General features: G+C 45.0%; 1 protein-coding gene across 6 annotated transcripts in view; it reads left to right on the top strand.

Annotated features, from left to right (window-relative positions):
- The window catches only part of LOC124216791 (protein trachealess), a 179,049-nt gene that overhangs the window by 51,008 nt on the left and 109,928 nt on the right, over positions 1 to 18,113 (top strand). For 5 of the 6 annotated variants that reach the window (XM_069135255.1, XM_046621750.2, XM_046621749.2 and 2 more), the window contains one exon: positions 11,699 to 11,728. The exons of the other annotated variant lie outside the window; for it this stretch is intronic. In XM_069135255.1, coding sequence (XP_068991356.1) covers positions 11,699 to 11,728 — 30 coding nt within the window. The remainder of the gene's footprint in view (positions 1 to 11,698; positions 11,729 to 18,113) is intronic. 6 annotated transcript variants of the gene reach the window in all.

The raw sequence follows: 18,113 nt of genomic DNA, 5'->3' as shown, positions 1-18,113 counted from the left end.
AACATCATTTATACTCGGGGGGCAAAACTCTTGTTTCGTACATTCTGCGCCGCTGTTAGTGTAGGTCATCAGACGTCATCGTCTATTTATAATATACTCGAGGCGATTATTGCTAATAGGTTACGGTGTAAAAAACATTTGGTCCAATATTTCTCTTTCGCACTGTATGTCTCCGCCGAGTTTGGCGCGGTAAGCTGGGTGCAGGTATGTATACATATAATGTACGTACATCAAGGAAGGTCCGGGCCCCCAAAGCGTTTTCGCAAACTCAACGCGACGAGCATACAAATTATATAAAAAATGAACAAAAAATTGAGTCTCTTACTCTTCTTTTTTTCTCAACTTGGATAAGTAGAGGAAGAAGAAGAAGACGACGAAGAAGAAGAAGAAGAAGAAGAAGAGTACGCGACGTTATTCATACGCTTCCATCGCGAAGGCGCACGAGCTCCGTTCATCCCATGCTACGGTACGTCCGCATCATGCATGAGGATTGCGAGGAGGAGACTGGCCCTATCGGCGATGATCTTCCCCCTCGTAGCCACCGGCCTATCTACCGCCGTAACAATTGAACCCGTAATAGAATCACATTCGTTCTTATTACTCGGCGAGGTCAACCGGCGAAGGAGCCGCGGCTCAGCCCCGATCTCCGGATCAAACTGACCTCTGCCCCACCTCTTTACTTCTTCCAACTCCGAATGCACCCGGGATTCTATCGCTACAGTTCACCGTTCGGTCGTCTTAGGTACGTGACTCGCGGTCGATCAGCCTCACGTGTTATTTTCACGAGTCAATTAGATTCGGCGATTAGGGGTAAACCCGGGAAGAAACGATTCTCGCCGTCTATACGACCGGGGTCTCCGGCGGCGTGTCATTCCCAAAGTTCGCCGCCGTTTTTAATTCGACGGGTGCGATAATTCGGGTACCGACGGCGTTCCGAGGAAGAAGAGGATCCTCCGCTTTTTGGATATACGAATTACAAATGAGACGGTTGGCCCTGTGGCGTGACAACGATGACTCGATCTTGTCGAAAGGCCGGGTCCGCGAAGTGACGATCTTGCCAGACCACCGCCAATGTCTTAATTATTGCAGGAACATTCAGGCCGCGGACTCTGACCGAACAGAAACTCCGCGTGTTCGAAAGGTTGCGAAAAAAGATGCGGAGAAGAGTCCGTGCGGCTCTTCCCCCGAATTGTTAAAATATGGTAATTCTCGTGAATTAAACCATTACGTGCTCAGGCAGCCTGAGCCGCTCCAGCGAAACGTAGGAATTTTAATTTATATATAATGCGTTATAAGCGGCCGCTCCGTTCCTCCGCAGCCTGTGATTCCGCGCAATTAGCCAGCCCTGCCAAGGTTCGTTGCAGTCGGTTGCAGTTCTTCGCGGTGCCGCAGGTTGGCTATAACCAAGGTTCCTCGTGCGTTTCTTACCTCATCGCTAACCTCTTTCGCTTATCTTCACCTCTCCCGCTCTATTATGCTCACCGTGCGTGCGCGTATGCTCATCACACTCTTCGCGATTACAAAATTGCTCCGGGTGAAATGGAAACTGCGCCAAAACCGTTGCGGAGTCTGATTTTTCATTCTTCGGTATCCTTCGTCAACCATTTACAGTTTCACTAGACCTCTGTAACTTCATTCCCAAGTACAAGTATATTACATGTCAGAATTTGGAAGCTTCTGCTTTTCCCGAAACTTGAAATCACGAGTTGAATCCTAAAAGCTCGAAGTTGTATAACGTGGCTTGATAGGCTCGGTTGACTCATTGTCTGCTGGCAGCAACGACTCTGGACCCTGGATAGTCTAGGTGCATCTCCTGTCTGATCGTCAGCGCGCATCGAGCAAGTCCGGCTTGTTGAAACAGCACTTATTCACTCATTCATTCGCTTCATTCATTCATCCATCTAGTCTCATTAGCCCATTCATACGACCCTTCGGCGCGTTGGAGTACCAGCTGTTAGTTTCTTGAGCCGCGTCGTGACGTTGCATGGCGTATACTTATACCTATAACTTTACGAGCGCGAGGCTTCTCCATCTGGCTCTGCGACAACAATAACACAGTTTCTCGAGTGTGTAAGATACTTGGCTAAATACACCGCCAAGCTCATTCTCCATTGTCGTTTAAGACAGGACCATTGTTTCTTTCTTTGCCCAATTTTCTCCGACACGAATTCTACCCACTTTAGACACGGTTCAGACAATCTGGCGTTAACCGAGGAAGACAATGCACGATGTTAGAAATGCATGCAGCCAACCCATGACCCCGTCATTTACCGGAAATAATCGGTGATATAGAGCAAACATAATTATTCTAGCATAAAACGTGGCTGCCTCGTTTGTTTCCCATCGTTGGTTATCGCCTTCAAAGGAGATTAGTGCACAATTCAATAGTAAAACACAGTCAATAGCAGTTGTACCAAGTCTCGTTTATTCTTCCTCAAATTACGAACAATAACAGATGCAAAAGTTTACGACACTTGTCTCGTCTTTGTTTTCGAACATTGTGCCGTCATCCTGCGTCTCATTCAATATTCTAATACAATTCAGTTTTATCGTTAGTCCGGAGATTTGTTGATTCCCCTTATACTACGGCGGAATGAAAGGTTCGCACGTAAAATTGAATCACGGCAATATCACACATATTTATCATAAGGTAGAGCTCATTACACGCGACTGTAATTGGTGTAAAAATTTTCCTGCTTGAAACTTCATCTTCAATTTCCTTTTTACGATTTCTAACGTAATATTTTCCAAGATCTCTTGTTTACGTTTGACACTACCGAAGCGATTTGCCACGGTCAGATAATCGATGATGGAATAACGAGACGAAAGATAAGTGAAATTAGCAGCGAACGATCGGATCGAACTCACAATACAATCGATCACGAAGTCAACGGTACGTGACCATGCGACACTGGCAGAGTTCGGCAGAGTTTTGTCTCGAAGGCGCGAGGTTTTTTCAACGCGGGCGGCAGACGTGCTGACATCGTTCTAATATATCATCTAAATAGAAGCGTGGGTCGAGGTTGACAGTGAGTCATTAATGACAAGCGCGTTACCTTGTTAACGACGATTTTGACGGGAGTGGAAGGGGGGATACACGCGTGGGGACTTGACGGTGTGCGTTATACGTCGGCACTCAGCCTGTCCGAGAGAGCTTTCGGTTGGCGGCATGAGGTGGAACCCACACTCCCAACGCACGCTGGTAGATGCATCGTATCTCAACGTACGCTGAAACGGACTCGCATGCTTGTGTGTCGTCTGCTGTATGCACATCTTGTGTGGGCGTGGGCGGCAGCGGGTGCCGGATGGCGTTGCGGCAACCTTTAGAGGCGGAACCAATGCTTCGGGCGACAACATTACGTCGTTGCCACTGTTTCCAAAGCGATATAACCCGGCTCCGCTTTCACACATGTACATTACCTATAAATCCCATGGTCAAAGATGGCATCAGGAATTTTAGGAAAGTTTAATAACAACGATAACACAGGCTTCCGATGATTCTCACCTGACAAAACTGAGTGGTAATTTCTGTGGGTGTTAGGTATGAATCTATGAAAAATATGTTTAAAGAATTCTATCACGTAAATTTTCTGAGAAATATTTGTTTTTCTGATTTCTTAACAGTACTAGGTTTAACCTCCAATTTCTGTGTTAATTATATGTATTAATGGTAGTGTTGATATTTAAACATTGATCTACCCTCGCCAGTTGTTGTTTATGGTGATTTTAAGCACATTTAGAACTACGTAAGACCAAGAGACAAAGATTGAAGAGGGGTTTCGAAAAAAATGAAAAAAGATATCACAAGTCTTTTTGATTCATCTAGTCTCCTAAGTCTTGTTTAAAATTAATGCTGTTCATTTTGTAACTAAACATTCAGTTTTATATTCATTACATTTTGTTTCCTTATAAAAATTGTTCAAAAATTTTTAAATATGCATACCATGCAGAAGACTAAATCTCGATGTGCTGTAAAAAAAAAAAAAAAACTAGCGCTATATTTTAATTCAACATACCTGAATACCTAAAAAAAAGCATTATTATTTTAAGGAGATATTAAAACTCATATTTCGCAGGCCTGTGTAATCAGTCATTCAATCACTTAAATTATATGACAAATTCTCTTTATTGAAGCTTACCCCGTACCCTGTCTGTATGAATCCTGATGTTAAGACGACTTATAATTAGTCGAAGACGATAATAGCGGGGAATGTATAGACGATCCATATTATACAGCTGGCGAATGAGTTATTTGGATGAAGATGGATTAGCTTATCACAGAAACTTGCGAGAGTTTCTTATTACGTGTAACGAAAGTTGAGATAAACTTGTATAGATTTGCAATACGGTAAAAAATATTTGGATCGGAAGGGATCTTCATTTCTACTTTTCATCTCCACAGTTGAATGAAAAAGTACTTTTAGTCTCTCTTTGACTAGTGAAAGATCGCGACGTGTTTTCTAATCGACGGATCGGATATCAATAGTAATCGTAATTGGGTGCATCGGTGAATAAACTGTGACGACAATCAAGGCGTTAGAGATAATGTAAAAGATGGTAAGTAGGTGGACATTCGTTCTCAGTGTGACGTCTGTTTCTCTGGCGTGGGAAGTTCATCAGAACGGTCGACACGGGTCTCGAATTTGATCGGAGCTTTGTGTGTTTTATCTTCGGAAATGCTGAAGCAAATCGTACCGTCACTCTTGGTTGGTGATGACGAAATTCTTTTGGTTAGATAATTATCTCTTAATTTTCTTGACGCGTACACTCACGTCGGATACGGCGCGATGTGCCCGCACCGAGTCGTGATGTGGAATTTCACGTTTTTCTGACCTGGAATGTTCATTTTGGGCTCCAGCTTCGATTAATGGTGCCGAATTGATCGTCAATTTTTCTAACATTCGGTTCATTCTCAATTCTTCAAAGTTTCAACCGTCATGGGGTAGATTGAACAGTAATTTACAAGATTTTAGGAAAAACTCAAACTAGCCGGGAATTGGGTGAGTATACCACTCGGAAATTGTCAATTCACCAATCCGCTGGTTATAACGTTTTTTGTTTCTATTAGTCCCCGTAAAATTGGAACATTTCTTTATTTCCACGGCAGAAACCAGTTCATCTTTCTTATCACTCCGTTATTTAAAAAAAGCTTCTGGAAACTTTCCAGTTAGATTAATAAGCACAGTTTATGATTGGGATGGATCAGAGGGACGTTGACGTTTTCAAAGGCTTGCATGATATAAACTTTCGGACTTGTGATTTCTTAGCAGTAACATAACATCACTGGCGTTGAGTGATATCAAGTGGTTTCAATGCCGATTTCACCCGACTCGATGTTCATTTTGGATCACGTTCCATTTGGAGTGATTAAATTTTTATCTCAAGGTGGTTTTATGGTCCGTGACTTCACGAAATAAATAGCTTTTCGATCGGCTAATATAGCAGAGAATATCGAGAAGAAGTACCCACAGTCGAGTCAATCACCGCGGGTATTTTTTCGCCCCCCTAGTGTCGGATCCCACGCAGGAAACGCTACATAGACAACGGTGATATCCTTTCTAATTAAACGAAGGAGTCGGATTGGCTCGACGGAAATCCCTGAAGAGCGTGAAAAATTGAAGAGAATAACAAAAAGAATGACAAATAAAGGAAAAGATCTCTCTGGTGGTAGGAATTCGTGTCGTAGGTGATCGAGGCGGTAGCCGCTGCGCATCTCGGAAGAGTGAAGGAACCGTCCGTCCGGAGGGTCGGAGGACTCGGACGACGGCACAACACCTCTTCGGGTATCCGCGGGTCTATTACCGACAGCCGCGAGCCGGCGCAGTATTAATATTAATGCATTCTGCCAGCGCCGCATTGTGCCCGCGTCCACGTCGCGTCTACGGCGACGTCGTTCGGCTCCTCCTCTCGTCCCCTCGTCCCCTTGTCTTCTTTTCCTTTCCTTTCCTTTCCTCTCCTTTCCTTTCCTTACCTTGCCTCACCTTCTCTTTCTCTCTTTCCTCTCCTTTTCTTCTCCTATTTCACCCCTCCTTCTCCTTCTCTTCCGTCTCTCCTCTGCAGTTCTCTTCTCTTTCACGCTGACCCCACTTTGCACACTGCGGTGTGTTTATAAATAAAAGTTTTAAAAATTCCACCGAAACAATATGTAACGAACACTGCGGCAGCCGGATTTTTCCCGCCGCGCGGGCCGCACGCACCCACTCGGCATATAATATAGGTATAATATGGGTTTGTTGTCCGCCGTGCGTAAAGTAAAACCCCCGGCGTATCGCCGCCGCGACGCCGACGTTCAGTGTCCGTTCTTCAATGTGTCCCCATTGTCACCCGGTATTTCCTTTCGCTTTGCATCCCGCGTTTCACAATGGAGGCCTCTTTGCCTACCATAACCAATCCGTTTTTATACTCGAGAGAAGTTCTTCTCTCGACGGACGATGATGTATGCCCCGCGTATTTCTCTCTCTCTCTCTCTCTCTCTCTCTCCTTTCCTCCCATCCTATCCGTTCGTTTAAACGCGTAACATTCTTCTCGTATTCCTCTTTACCCTCGCGCCTCTGCCGCCGTCTTATTATTTGACTCCGATGTACACGGGTGTGCATCATGTACATTTTACCGCGTAATGCGCAGGGTACTTAGAACCAACATCCTCCCATTCTTATCCTCGCTTTCAACTCGATGGCAACATTAATTATCGTTCGCGTCGTTGCTATGATAAAACCTCCCGCTCCGTTGCTGATACAGCTGGACGCCCTTAAACGGAGAATTCGATTGCGTGCCCTACTTCGGCTTCTTCTACCTTTTTTCACCCTCTTTCTTTTTTTCTTCTCGTTCGCCGAGATCCCGTCGTCGAACGATCACCGATTCTGGAAGAGGTTTACTTTGCAAGGTATCAAGTCGATCCTCAGAACAGCTATAAAATTCTTTCATCGAACTGCGATGCCGCCTGCATATCCTCGCGTACAATCTTCGTGTTATCACCTAATCTCTTCTGATTTTTCACATAATTACACAGCAGCGTTCGTTAAAAACGTAAACCTCGACGCATGAGTTGTCCTTTCGGTATTAGCTGATGGTTGCCGAACGATGAGCCTCGCACCGACACGTGTGAGTTAAACTCCCGGTTGTAAATATGCTGTATTTAAAAGTCGCGGTCGCTTTCACACCGAGTAGATAATGGGTTGAACATTGAGATGCCGCGTACCCCGTAGATCGGCTGAATGTAGTAGAAATCAGAACAGCTCTACGGGTGACCAAAGATTGCATCGGTAACACCTGTCTTGTAGGTACCTCTGCACGCTGTGAATATATTCACGGTAAAAAGTTACACCGGCAAGCATACCTATAATATCGACGCCGGTATCGCTAGCCCGTCGTATTCAAACATCATATTGAGCAATCAGCTTCGAAATTATATCCAGTTAAGCGGTCGGAATTTATGCGTTTATCAAGTGGTGAACCGAGTGAGGACCCAAGCGCGTGGCCCTCGAACCGAGCTTACATCGCCATCTTTCTCTTTCTCTTTCTCTCTTCGTACACTGCAGGCACCATTAATTATAACCCCCGAACCTGGTCTATTTTAACGAGAGATGTGTATGTACACGCCTTAACCTGCAGACGTATTTATGACAGTTAAACTATACGCATCAACGAACTGGCAGACCGTGTTAACACCGTGTTTTGGATTGACTTACGTGCCGACTAACGAGCCTTCTCGTGACCATTGGTTATAATCACATACCAGGCAGTGGGCACTCACCGATCTTCGTCTCGATAACCTATCGCTATTACCGTTAATTTATTCCACATGCAGATCTGCTCTGACGGATATTAGAGATTGGTCGCTGGGCAGTTTACAGGGGATCAGAATTACGAGAGATTTAAACACACGTTCATAGCGAGAGTCGTCGGTAGGTTAATTGAGGAACTGAGGGGGGAAAAACTGTACGACTGTAATTCTGAAATCGAGAGTCGATCGAGACGAACCTCGCAGCATGTTGTTAGGATTGAAAAACCATGCCAGATCTAGGGCATCAGGGGACTATAACAGGTAATAGAGTAGTCCGAACGATTCATCCGCAATTTGTCTTTTCCGAAGGGATGATAGAGCGCTGTTTGACTCAGGGAATTTTTGTTCCCTTCTCGTCGATAATTTTCGAGTGATTGAGTAAAAAGAAAATAGAAAACGTCGAAGAGCCGTGTAGTCGAAGGGAAATAGTTGCTGACGGGAGAAGTTACCGCGGCAATGGCTAGACTGGAAGAAGCCGGATTCAAAGCCAGAGTGTCGGGACCACGGGCCGAGGAGCAGCGGGGGGTGCGAAGTATCTCCACAAATCTCTCCCAAGACTCGGCCAATATAAAGGAAGGATTGAATGGATATTCAGATATAATATCCACCGTTATGAATTATCACGCCGTAACTTAAATTCTTGCGAAGAGTTATTATTTGATGTGATTTAATGGATAAGGGTAACCCATACACACCTCGCACGCCTGCAGCTTGCAGGCCGGCGGGCATCGCGCAGCAACTCACTACTATTATACACACCTCAACTCGAAATATCTCTACAAACGCAGCAGCAGCAGCAGCGGCAGTTCTATCAGTTTATCCAAAGAAGCTTAAGCCTAGCATGCGTCCAGCTCACTGGCCCATAATAGGTAAGTTAGGGCTTCCGATAACCCTCCAGCACGTACCTTGCCTAAATAATTATATCGCGTATATTCGGTAGTAATTAGAACCGATTTCGCTGCTCATTCTTCATCTCGTAACTACATGGGAATTGAATCAAAGTCATCAACGCCGCCAGCATCGCTTTAATCACTTATCGTGAAGGTCTGAAGCAGACTCGTGTATGAGTAATGGATTCAACGAAACTCGGGTTCGAGTGAAAGTAGTTTGGCAGGCAGTGTTGGCACATCTTTCAAAGACCCGAAAGAAATGGAATGAAAAAGTCGATACAAAGTGCTGAAATTTTCTATGCCGATTGGAAGTTTCCAAAACTCTAGCGTATGGTTATATCGGTGAGTTGGGTGCGATACGGTAACCGTATTTTTCATCCAAATAGGTTCTATATTATCGTCTGCTAGGGTGACTACACCAGCGAACGAACAGCCACCGTTAATATACATATATGGTGTATAGTTCATTCATTGGTGACACTGGTTTATCTATCCTAAAATGACTTCTTCCGAGGAAGAAAATATAATAGGTAAATGAAATTTTCCGACAAAACGTGAGCCCCAAGGGCGGTCAACTTCTTCACAAGTACGTCGATTCGACGTAATGAAATTTCTTCCTCCCACACTAATAAAGGCAGGGGTGCAGCAGGTGGCTCGGTCGATCCTTCCGGCACCAGGTCACGCCGCGGGGGTCTCCGCAGGTTTGTGTGAATGACGTAACGCGGACGCGGGGCTCGTCGCCCCGAGCAGCTGGGTCACGCGCCGAAGTAGACGTGCGGTCGGTTCTCGGGCAGCAGCCCCATGCCGGACCACAGCATCCACGAGGCGTTGCCACCGAGCGCCGGCGGCCGGCGGCCTGCTCCACTCTCGGATTTAGCCTTTGGAGTTAGCCTTCAGCTCACGTGGAGCCGCGGAAGCACATGTTCTCTTCACGTGCCTAGCCTACCGTTTCGTATACCGGGCGCCGGGATCGAACCCAACAAATACGCCCTGCTCCAGGAGCCGAGGGACGTGTCGTTCACGCGTGAAATGATCGATTCGATTTACGCGATAACGTCCGACGCGTGTGTCTCTTGTATGCTCATCCGAAAAACCTATGCCGTCTTTTTTTCTCTTTCTTCCTCTTCTTCTTTTTTCTTCTCTCTTTCTCTTCTTCTTTTTCTCTCCTCATCTCGCTGATGCAACCGCGAGAGTCTCTGGTCTCCATCTCCGCATCCGATTCAGCTGGTGTTCCCCGTAATGGTCGACGCAACTGTTTGGTCCGTCGATCATTAATGTACACGGCTCTCAAATGTATGCTTTCTTTTTAATTTATGTTGAATCAACCAGAAAGATAAATCTATCCACGAACGATTGATATGGTTTGAACACGGATTCTCGTTCATCACATTCAATAGCAGATGACACCTCGTTTTTAGTTATACAAATCATAGGTCAAATAACTTCGAATTCAACTGAAAACTTGATTAATCACAAACGTAAGCATCAGATTTCAAGCTCGATATCTCGCCACGCGAGTTCGTGGATTTTTACACGATTTGCCCACTTTACCGAAAAAATTAACGGTGATCTTATTGTTAGGATAAGCGGTGAAACCCCCGGTTTGTAGAAAATCACTTCGGACTTCGGTGAAAAATTTTGTTCAATCGTATGAAAGGAATTTTGTATCGAGTACCGCCGGTTTTGGACGTCAACCAATTACCCATAGAGACCCCATGATTCGATCCCTTACAATCGCTACATTGCGTTGTTGGAATTTTAGTGTGCGCTGTTGTGCCTTTATTCAGGACTTGAAAATTATACAAGTTCGAAGTTACGGAATCAGGTTCTTGTATACGGGACGCAAAAGAGGGGAGAAAAAAAGGTAAAAAGGAAAAACAGAAGCAAAGAAAACGACACGAGAGATCCTAACAACCACCGAACGACATCGCCGAGACACCGGTGCTCGGTGCAGAAGACCTCGTAACGCAAAACCGCGTTTAGGATCGTTCAAACGGTGCTCCCGATGCACCAAGGGACAAACTGGGGCAGCCGAGAGACGCTTCGCGGGGCATTTTCATTAGGACGGCAAGCGCGGACCTGATCGGAAGATATTTGATTCGGTTTTTATCGGTGCTCGCCCCGGCATTCCTGGTTTGTCCGGGGCCGGCTGGCTCGCGGCTTCTTCACTTGCCCGTTAAAACGCGCGCGGCGAGTCGAGCTGCCCTCGAAAAACCAGCGCAAAGCTAAGTCCCTGTAGCTTGACCCTGTAGAAAAAGCTGGTTTAGCGACGAATAACGTGCCTCGTGTACGTCAGTCCCTCCACCACAGCTGTCATGCCCGATACCAAACTGCAGCCCGAGTTATATTTATGGTTCCGAAAATTGAAGGATCACTTCGAATACACCCATTTCACACAACTTTTCCTTTCATCGAATTATTCGTGAAGACTGCGGCCGAATTTCACCATCAGTACGTATCGCTTCGGTTTGCTCCCGTACTATCAAAATTTATCCTACTTCAAATGGATGTACACCTGTATATATGTATATATATATATATGTAATCCTGACGTATCGCATAATGCCCAGACGTCTTATAATACCTGCTGGCGTGATTACGCGTAACAACTTTATAAAATTGCCTAATCTACTAAACGCCAAGATGTGGAAAAGTTGATTCGAAGACGATAATATGGGCTTCGGAATTAGCCCTAACTGCACTGGTAGTCATTATGCGCCTACCTATATGGATAACAACTACCTAGCGGTTCAAAATAATGTTTGTGGTCTTATCCCCCGTTCAGGCTCCAGACTATACTCTCCCCTCTTCTTCCCCTTTTGCTCTGCCTCCCTCGCTACTTCTTCACAATATTATATGTATACATCCAGGCACAAAGCAAGTTTCAGTTAGCTGGAATCGAATGATCACATATTACAGTAGTGAAGATCGGGTCGATTGTAAACTATCATCTGTCAGTGCGATCATCGTAATAATGTCACTTTTTCTACCGATGTAGTGACGATTTATATTTATTGTGTTACAGATTTGAGGAGAGACACTACGCGTTCGAAAGGTATGCTAATTTTTTGTCAACTGCATGTACCTGTTATACGTAATTATACTTATATAACTCGCAATCGTGACTCGCGAATTTATCGTATTTCGAATAATAGTTGCATCGTACTGAATGGCTCCTCTGCTGCCAAATTACTTTCATTCTATTCACGTAAATTCGTCGATAATCGGGCTACTTCTAATCACGTTGTATCTTCGTGGAAACGGAAGGACAATAAAAAATATATCTGACCATCACAATTGAGATTTCGAAGAAGATGACACAAACAATTCTCTGAGAACATCATAATGACTGATAATTCCACTTTGCGAATAATCAGCGTTGGATTTTTTTCCAATGTAACAGACCCTGAGACCCATAACTACGATTTTTGTGATAAAGATCCTTTATTTTCGGTATAAGAATCCGAATGAAAAATCACCAGACTTGGAACTCGTGTAACAGATTGGAAATGAACCAACACTGCATAGTGGGATTACGAGTCAAACGTACGTGTACTTGAATTGACATAAGATGCAAACTGCTGAACGGGATCGTCCAGTCGAATAGATGGACTTTGTTTTCTATTCCACGTAAACTCACTGTCGTGAATTTATTATATTATACTTGCGGAGTACGCGTACGATGTGTGGTTACACGTTTGCGCGATATTATACATACGTAGGAAAAGCTGTGGAAGAAGATGCGAGAGGCCGAAGCTGGCCCAGCAGCGTGGGCCCAACAACTCCCAAGTAATTATTACGCTACTCGACAATTAACTTTTTTTAGGGTCGGCCTGCGAGGATGGCGCGACCGCCTCTATGATTTCGCAGAGTATATCGCAAAAATAATAATGACGGTCCCGCATCTCCGGTTCCCCTCCTCCTCCTTCTCCCTCCTTCTTTTCCCGCAGCGGTTCTGGCAGCAGAGTAATTGGGCCGATAAGTGACCTGCGCGGAGCGTACTAATAATAATTCTATTAAGAATGTAAATGACGCAAAATTTCAGCCGGGTAGGCAAATATAATCATTACGGAGGTAGCAGCGAATGAGGGAATGGGGGTTGGATAATAATGCCAATTATTTTGCTGCATACCTGTCTTACCTACTGGGAATATGGGACCACGAACGTGTCTGTAATTTAACTTCGTAAGCAAGTATATTTTCTTTCTCGCTTCGGTATATTACAGTTTCTACCCCATCGCATCGCGGCGTATGTGATATTTCGATACCCATCCTGCACTTCACGCGGGACTCTAGCTCTTAGCATAAATCAGCGAATTGGTATAAATCGAGCCCGAAAGAAAACGTACCCCTGTCATATTCATTGCAGCAATTGATATTGCTCTCGAAGCCAATTCTCAAACGTGTCTTAGCGGTTTGATAAATCGACGAAAAATTTCCGCACCTACATTGGCGGAAAATGGCGAAGATGAAGACACCTTTCATATATTTTGCACAGAAATTGAAAAATTGTATTCGGTCAATGCTTACGATTAGGTGAAGAGACTGGATAATATGATTGAAGTATTCGGCCGCCATCGGGCAAAACAATTTTTAGTGAAAACAAGTAGCTTTGGCTAGCCGAGGGGCACTGCCTTGGGCCTGGCGCCAAATCGAGGGGTCAGGCTGGATTGGACACGGCCGTGGCACGTGGGAACCTTGTATACCGACATTAGAGGATGAGGGGTCCACTCGACACTCGTTTCTTAAAATTTTAACAAAGACCACGCTAGAGATAATCGCTTGCTCGTTTCGGAGCGAGTGGATAAATGTTTGGATCTCTGGCTGAGCCTCCGAAAATATTTGGATAGACAGACAGAGTTTTTAAGTTTGTACTTTCGGCTAAATGGTTGGACGGAAGAGAAAGAGCACAAACAATACGGAAAAAAGGAGGAAGGGGGGAAAAAATTTACTCGAGCGGGGAACATACGTACATACTGAACATATATATTCTCGTGTGGGTTATATAAATGGAAAAAATAATTGTGCCTCGTGTACACGATCGGTATTATATGTATGTAATACAGGCTTGAGGTTGTACCTACGTTTTCGCCTCCATAATGCATGAACATTACATGTATATAAAAGTATGGTTTAATGGTAAGAAAATTCCTGAGCCAACGGGTTATTATCACATAAATATTAATCGACGTTTAAACGCGATTATGTAAAAATGGTAAGCTGGTAAATGGGTGCGCGTCATGGAGTGCGATTTTAGTTGGCGGGTACTTATACTTCCACGGCCTCTCTCAAGTCGTGTATACATTATAATCCTTCACCAATGAATGCTTTTGTTTTCCAAATGAGTTGTCCCCGTGGGCCTCTTCTCTTCGCCTGGGCCCGACTGCGTTTGGGCCTGGCCACCTCCTCCCGCCTCTTCTCTCCCCGCTTTTCTCTCTCTCTCTCTCTTTAAAACGGGTCAAAGACCTGTCTCTGACATCTGCCCCCCGCCCCAAACCGCCCTACGTCCCTTGTCGTTGTCCCTTGCTTGTCCCTTATGTTCCTTCTATCCGCGGTGTCCCTTGTCCCTTGTCCACCGTAGGATTTCACTCGTTCGCTCTCTCTCTCTCTCTCTTTCTTTTTTTCTCTCTCTCCCTCTCTCTCTCTGTCTCTCTCTCTCTCTCTCTCTCTCTACTCTTGTAGTTTCACCACCTTTGACGATCCACCGGCCGAAACTACACCGACTCTTTCATCTTACATCTTCCATATTTCGACTTCCATTTACAAATTCTACCGGCGGGAGCAAATGTTTAGTTATCTCGATTTCACGCGCGACAAGGAACTTCTTGAAATGGTGTACTAGGCGCAACCTGATAACTTATACATGACCATTTCAAACACAAAGAATTCCGCTTGAATTCACTTAACGGGCAATCGACCCAACCAGCCGTCGATAAATCAAAGCTCTCTCGATCGCAGCGAAGTTGAACGTGTGAAATAATCCGGGCTCCACCAGCCAACCGATCGGTATTTAATTCTCACCGATCTAGAGCAGCTGCCTTACTATGTCGAACGGAATTTTTTCATATGAATGTATGTTGGCTTTGAGGCAGCAGATTCGCAGCTGAGACTAGCTGTAAAACAGCTCCAAAGGGATACGGCATTATGTTATATTTCTTTATTTTTGCATGAAACCAAAATGTATTGGTGTATTTTTGTTCAGAATTGCATGTGGAATTCAGCTGTTAAGTATTCTTGTTTTTGCGTTCGTGCTCCGCGGAGTTGGATATTTAAAGGTATCTGAGTCCGCGTCAAAATCGAGCACAGCATCCCCTTAAGCGCGGTGCAAATTTGGTGTTTACGGGTAACGGCATCCATGCAGCTAGCGAGGGACTCGCTGAATGTAATTTCAACATCTTCTTTATCCGATGCGATCTTTTTATTAAACCGGCGTCGTCGAGCGAGGAGTTCACGGCTTATTGTATATTGTTCCACGTCCTCGTCTCGCTGGTACAATTTCAGCAACCCCCGTTCGCCTTTTAAAGCCATTTTAAATCGACATGTACTGAAAGAATCTCATACCGACGTGGCGTATAAAAGCATTCCAAAACTTGAGAGGGTCGTTCATTCTCCCGCCTCCTCCGCACCGCAGTCTAGAATTCAACTTTTCTTCCCTTCCACTCAATACTCGGTCCTAGCATGATCTAGGTCTGATTAAAGATCCGTGAAAACTTTTCAGAAGCTTTATTTTGTCCAGGATTTTTGTCGACAAAAATTGCTGACCGAATCATATTATTTTAGTCAGAAATTCGGACGAATCCGCGTAGTGAATTATCGGATGTCCATGACGTCAGCAACCTAGAGAAAGAGGAACGAGCTTCACGGACCAATGGGGAGCTTGCAGCGAGGGTTTCGTTGCCTCGTTGTATCGCGGTTCGCCGACTGGTGATATTATCAATTTTCCCTTTGTGTAGTAGACGGGATGTCATGTACCTTGTACTGCCCGAAAGAAAAAGGATTTGCTGACTTGTCGCGCTGACCCTTAACAGCCAGTGTGTCATTCGTGTAACTGCACCCGTTGCCCTGCAGGAACGGACCGACGCGGTTGGTCAGGCTAAATAATAAATTTTTATCGGAGGGAAGGAGAGACTCCCCGTGTCATTTCGGCTACTTAGTCTCTGTCTGGTTGGGGTCGAGAAAAAATATATATACTTTGGTTGGCAGACAAGCTCCGGCCGAGCGGATGAATTGAGGTCTTCCTCAGGCTTGTAAGAGCCCGGGGCTGGATTACAACTTTGTTTTTCTTTCCTCGCTCTGCAGTCTTCTCGGTTAAATAGAGAAAGGGGTTGAAGTCAACTTGGCATCCCCCTCCGTACTTATCCACAGGAATAATCAAGTCATAATACAGCCTCCTTCCGCGTCGACGTCGTCATCCAGGGCGGCAATTCGCTCGGTTGACTTTGCGCAAAAACTAAACATTCAACGCATATTGCGGAGGAACAGCGCCGGCGTGATATTAACCCTGGAACTTTGAAGGGAATCTACATCCGTAGACTAGATGAGAGAGGGAGGTTAGGAAAAAGAACAACGATCGAGAGGTTTCGGGCGGAATAGAATAGAATCGAAGGAAGGGTACGTCGGGATATGGGATGGGTCAAAGGAGGGCTGGGAGGCGATGAACGCCATAGTGCCGCAAATCCAGGATCCGATAAGCCGGCTATAGCCTCTTATTGGGATAAACTCAGCCCCGTGGCTGCAATAGAGATACCTTGAGAATTGAGATTCGAGGTGCGAGGTGTGAGCAGGCTCTTATGGCACTTTGGGCTTCTTCTTCTTCTTCTTCTTCTTCTTCTTCTTCTTCTTCGAAGACGCATAGCGTCGAGTGTGTTTCATTCAAAGGGGATGATGCAGTACAGTCTTGAAGAAGACCAACTTTTATTGTCTCACTTATTAAACTACATATGTGTTCTCTTGTGTTCGACTCTACTCACAAGTTACGTGATGAACTCTGTATGGAATTGTAATATTCCTTCGGTACCTACTACGACTCGCTTGTTATTAGATTATTAAGCTATTATCGACTTCAAGGTAATTCTTTCAATTCATTGGACTGTTTGGGTACCTATAATGGAGAAGACGCGTCGAAATTTTTACACTTTTTTGGAACATTATCTATTGGCATACCACACGGAGAGTGCCCATAAAAAAAAAACACGTCTGTACAGTTACCCAGGCACGCGTGTGATACGTTTTAAACATTCATATATCCTATGACGGAGAAACGGAGAACTGCAGCTTCGGTCCGCGGCTTTATAGTGGATTCATTTATTCCATAAATCTGACAATAAATAACGTGCGGGGAGACTGGAGCATATTTGGGGTGACCTACGGGGGTTGATCGCCCCCGCAAATTCACCGGAACGCATTTAAAATGTATTGAACTGTCACGCCACGGTGGTTTCCTAGATTTTTACATTTTTCATCGCGCTCCTTGTGCGGTCGGGATGCAACTGCTCCGGGATTAGCGGCTTATTGTTATCTTGAAAGAACAGGGGAGCGTTCCGACGATGCCCTCACCGTAACCGATGTCCTCGTTGCGGTCGCCCCTGCGGCATTTCGGTCCGAGTCCGCTGGAGCCTAGAGATCACCAACACTTGTGCCGCAGGACGCTCTGCTCTCCATTTGACGAATAAGAATTTCCCCGGGTCTATGAGGCAGTTATTTCTGAAAAGAGTCGAATGTTCGAACCCTCGTGATTCGGACTCGCACGAGAAATGTTTGAGATTTCTGACGTATCCTGAGTCTGCGGCTCGCGCCTCTGAAATTAATATCCCCGCGGGCGAAAGACGGATAATGGAAAGGTGGGGGTGTAAATCTGCTTATATACCAAAGTCCCCAACTTTTGTCAGCTCGACTAGACTTCCGCGTGAGGAACGACGCTGCTTTATGTTAAGATTTCCTCGCATCAATTTACCCGAATGCTGCCGTGTCGACCGCTCGTTTAACCCCAGTCAAATCAAAGTGCTAGGCGTGATTCGATTCCTGAAAATTAATAGATTCTCATCTGTAAACCGCGCACGGTTTCACCTGATCATGTTTATACGTCGACTAGCGGTTCGGTCAGCAATGAAATTGCGAGAAACGTAGGCGAATTACGTGTAGGTGATTTCAATATTTTATCCACCCGCTTTAAACTTCCTCGGACCAAAAAACGTCTCCGTCGAGAAACGAACTTCGATATCTGCGCAAGATCTAATCGACGGTACGATCTATTATTGTAGATTTCTCAAACTTGACTGTAAGTTTGTATGCTAAACAGAAAATTGTACCGTCCTTTATTCCCATCCATACATCTTTGGTTCCGGAATCATCCAACGTTTTCGAATGCATATATGAGATTGGAATGAGAGTTTAGAATACTGCGAGACTTGAAGACTGTTAAAAATGATTCAAAATGCTAT

The sequence above is a fragment of the Neodiprion pinetum genome, chromosome 4 (genome assembly GCF_021155775.2).
Source record: "Neodiprion pinetum isolate iyNeoPine1 chromosome 4, iyNeoPine1.2, whole genome shotgun sequence".
NCBI classification, from domain to species: Eukaryota; Metazoa; Arthropoda; class Insecta; order Hymenoptera; family Diprionidae; genus Neodiprion; species Neodiprion pinetum.
The sequence above is the reverse complement of the archived record's forward strand: the minus strand, read 5'-3'. Positions and strand labels throughout refer to the sequence as shown.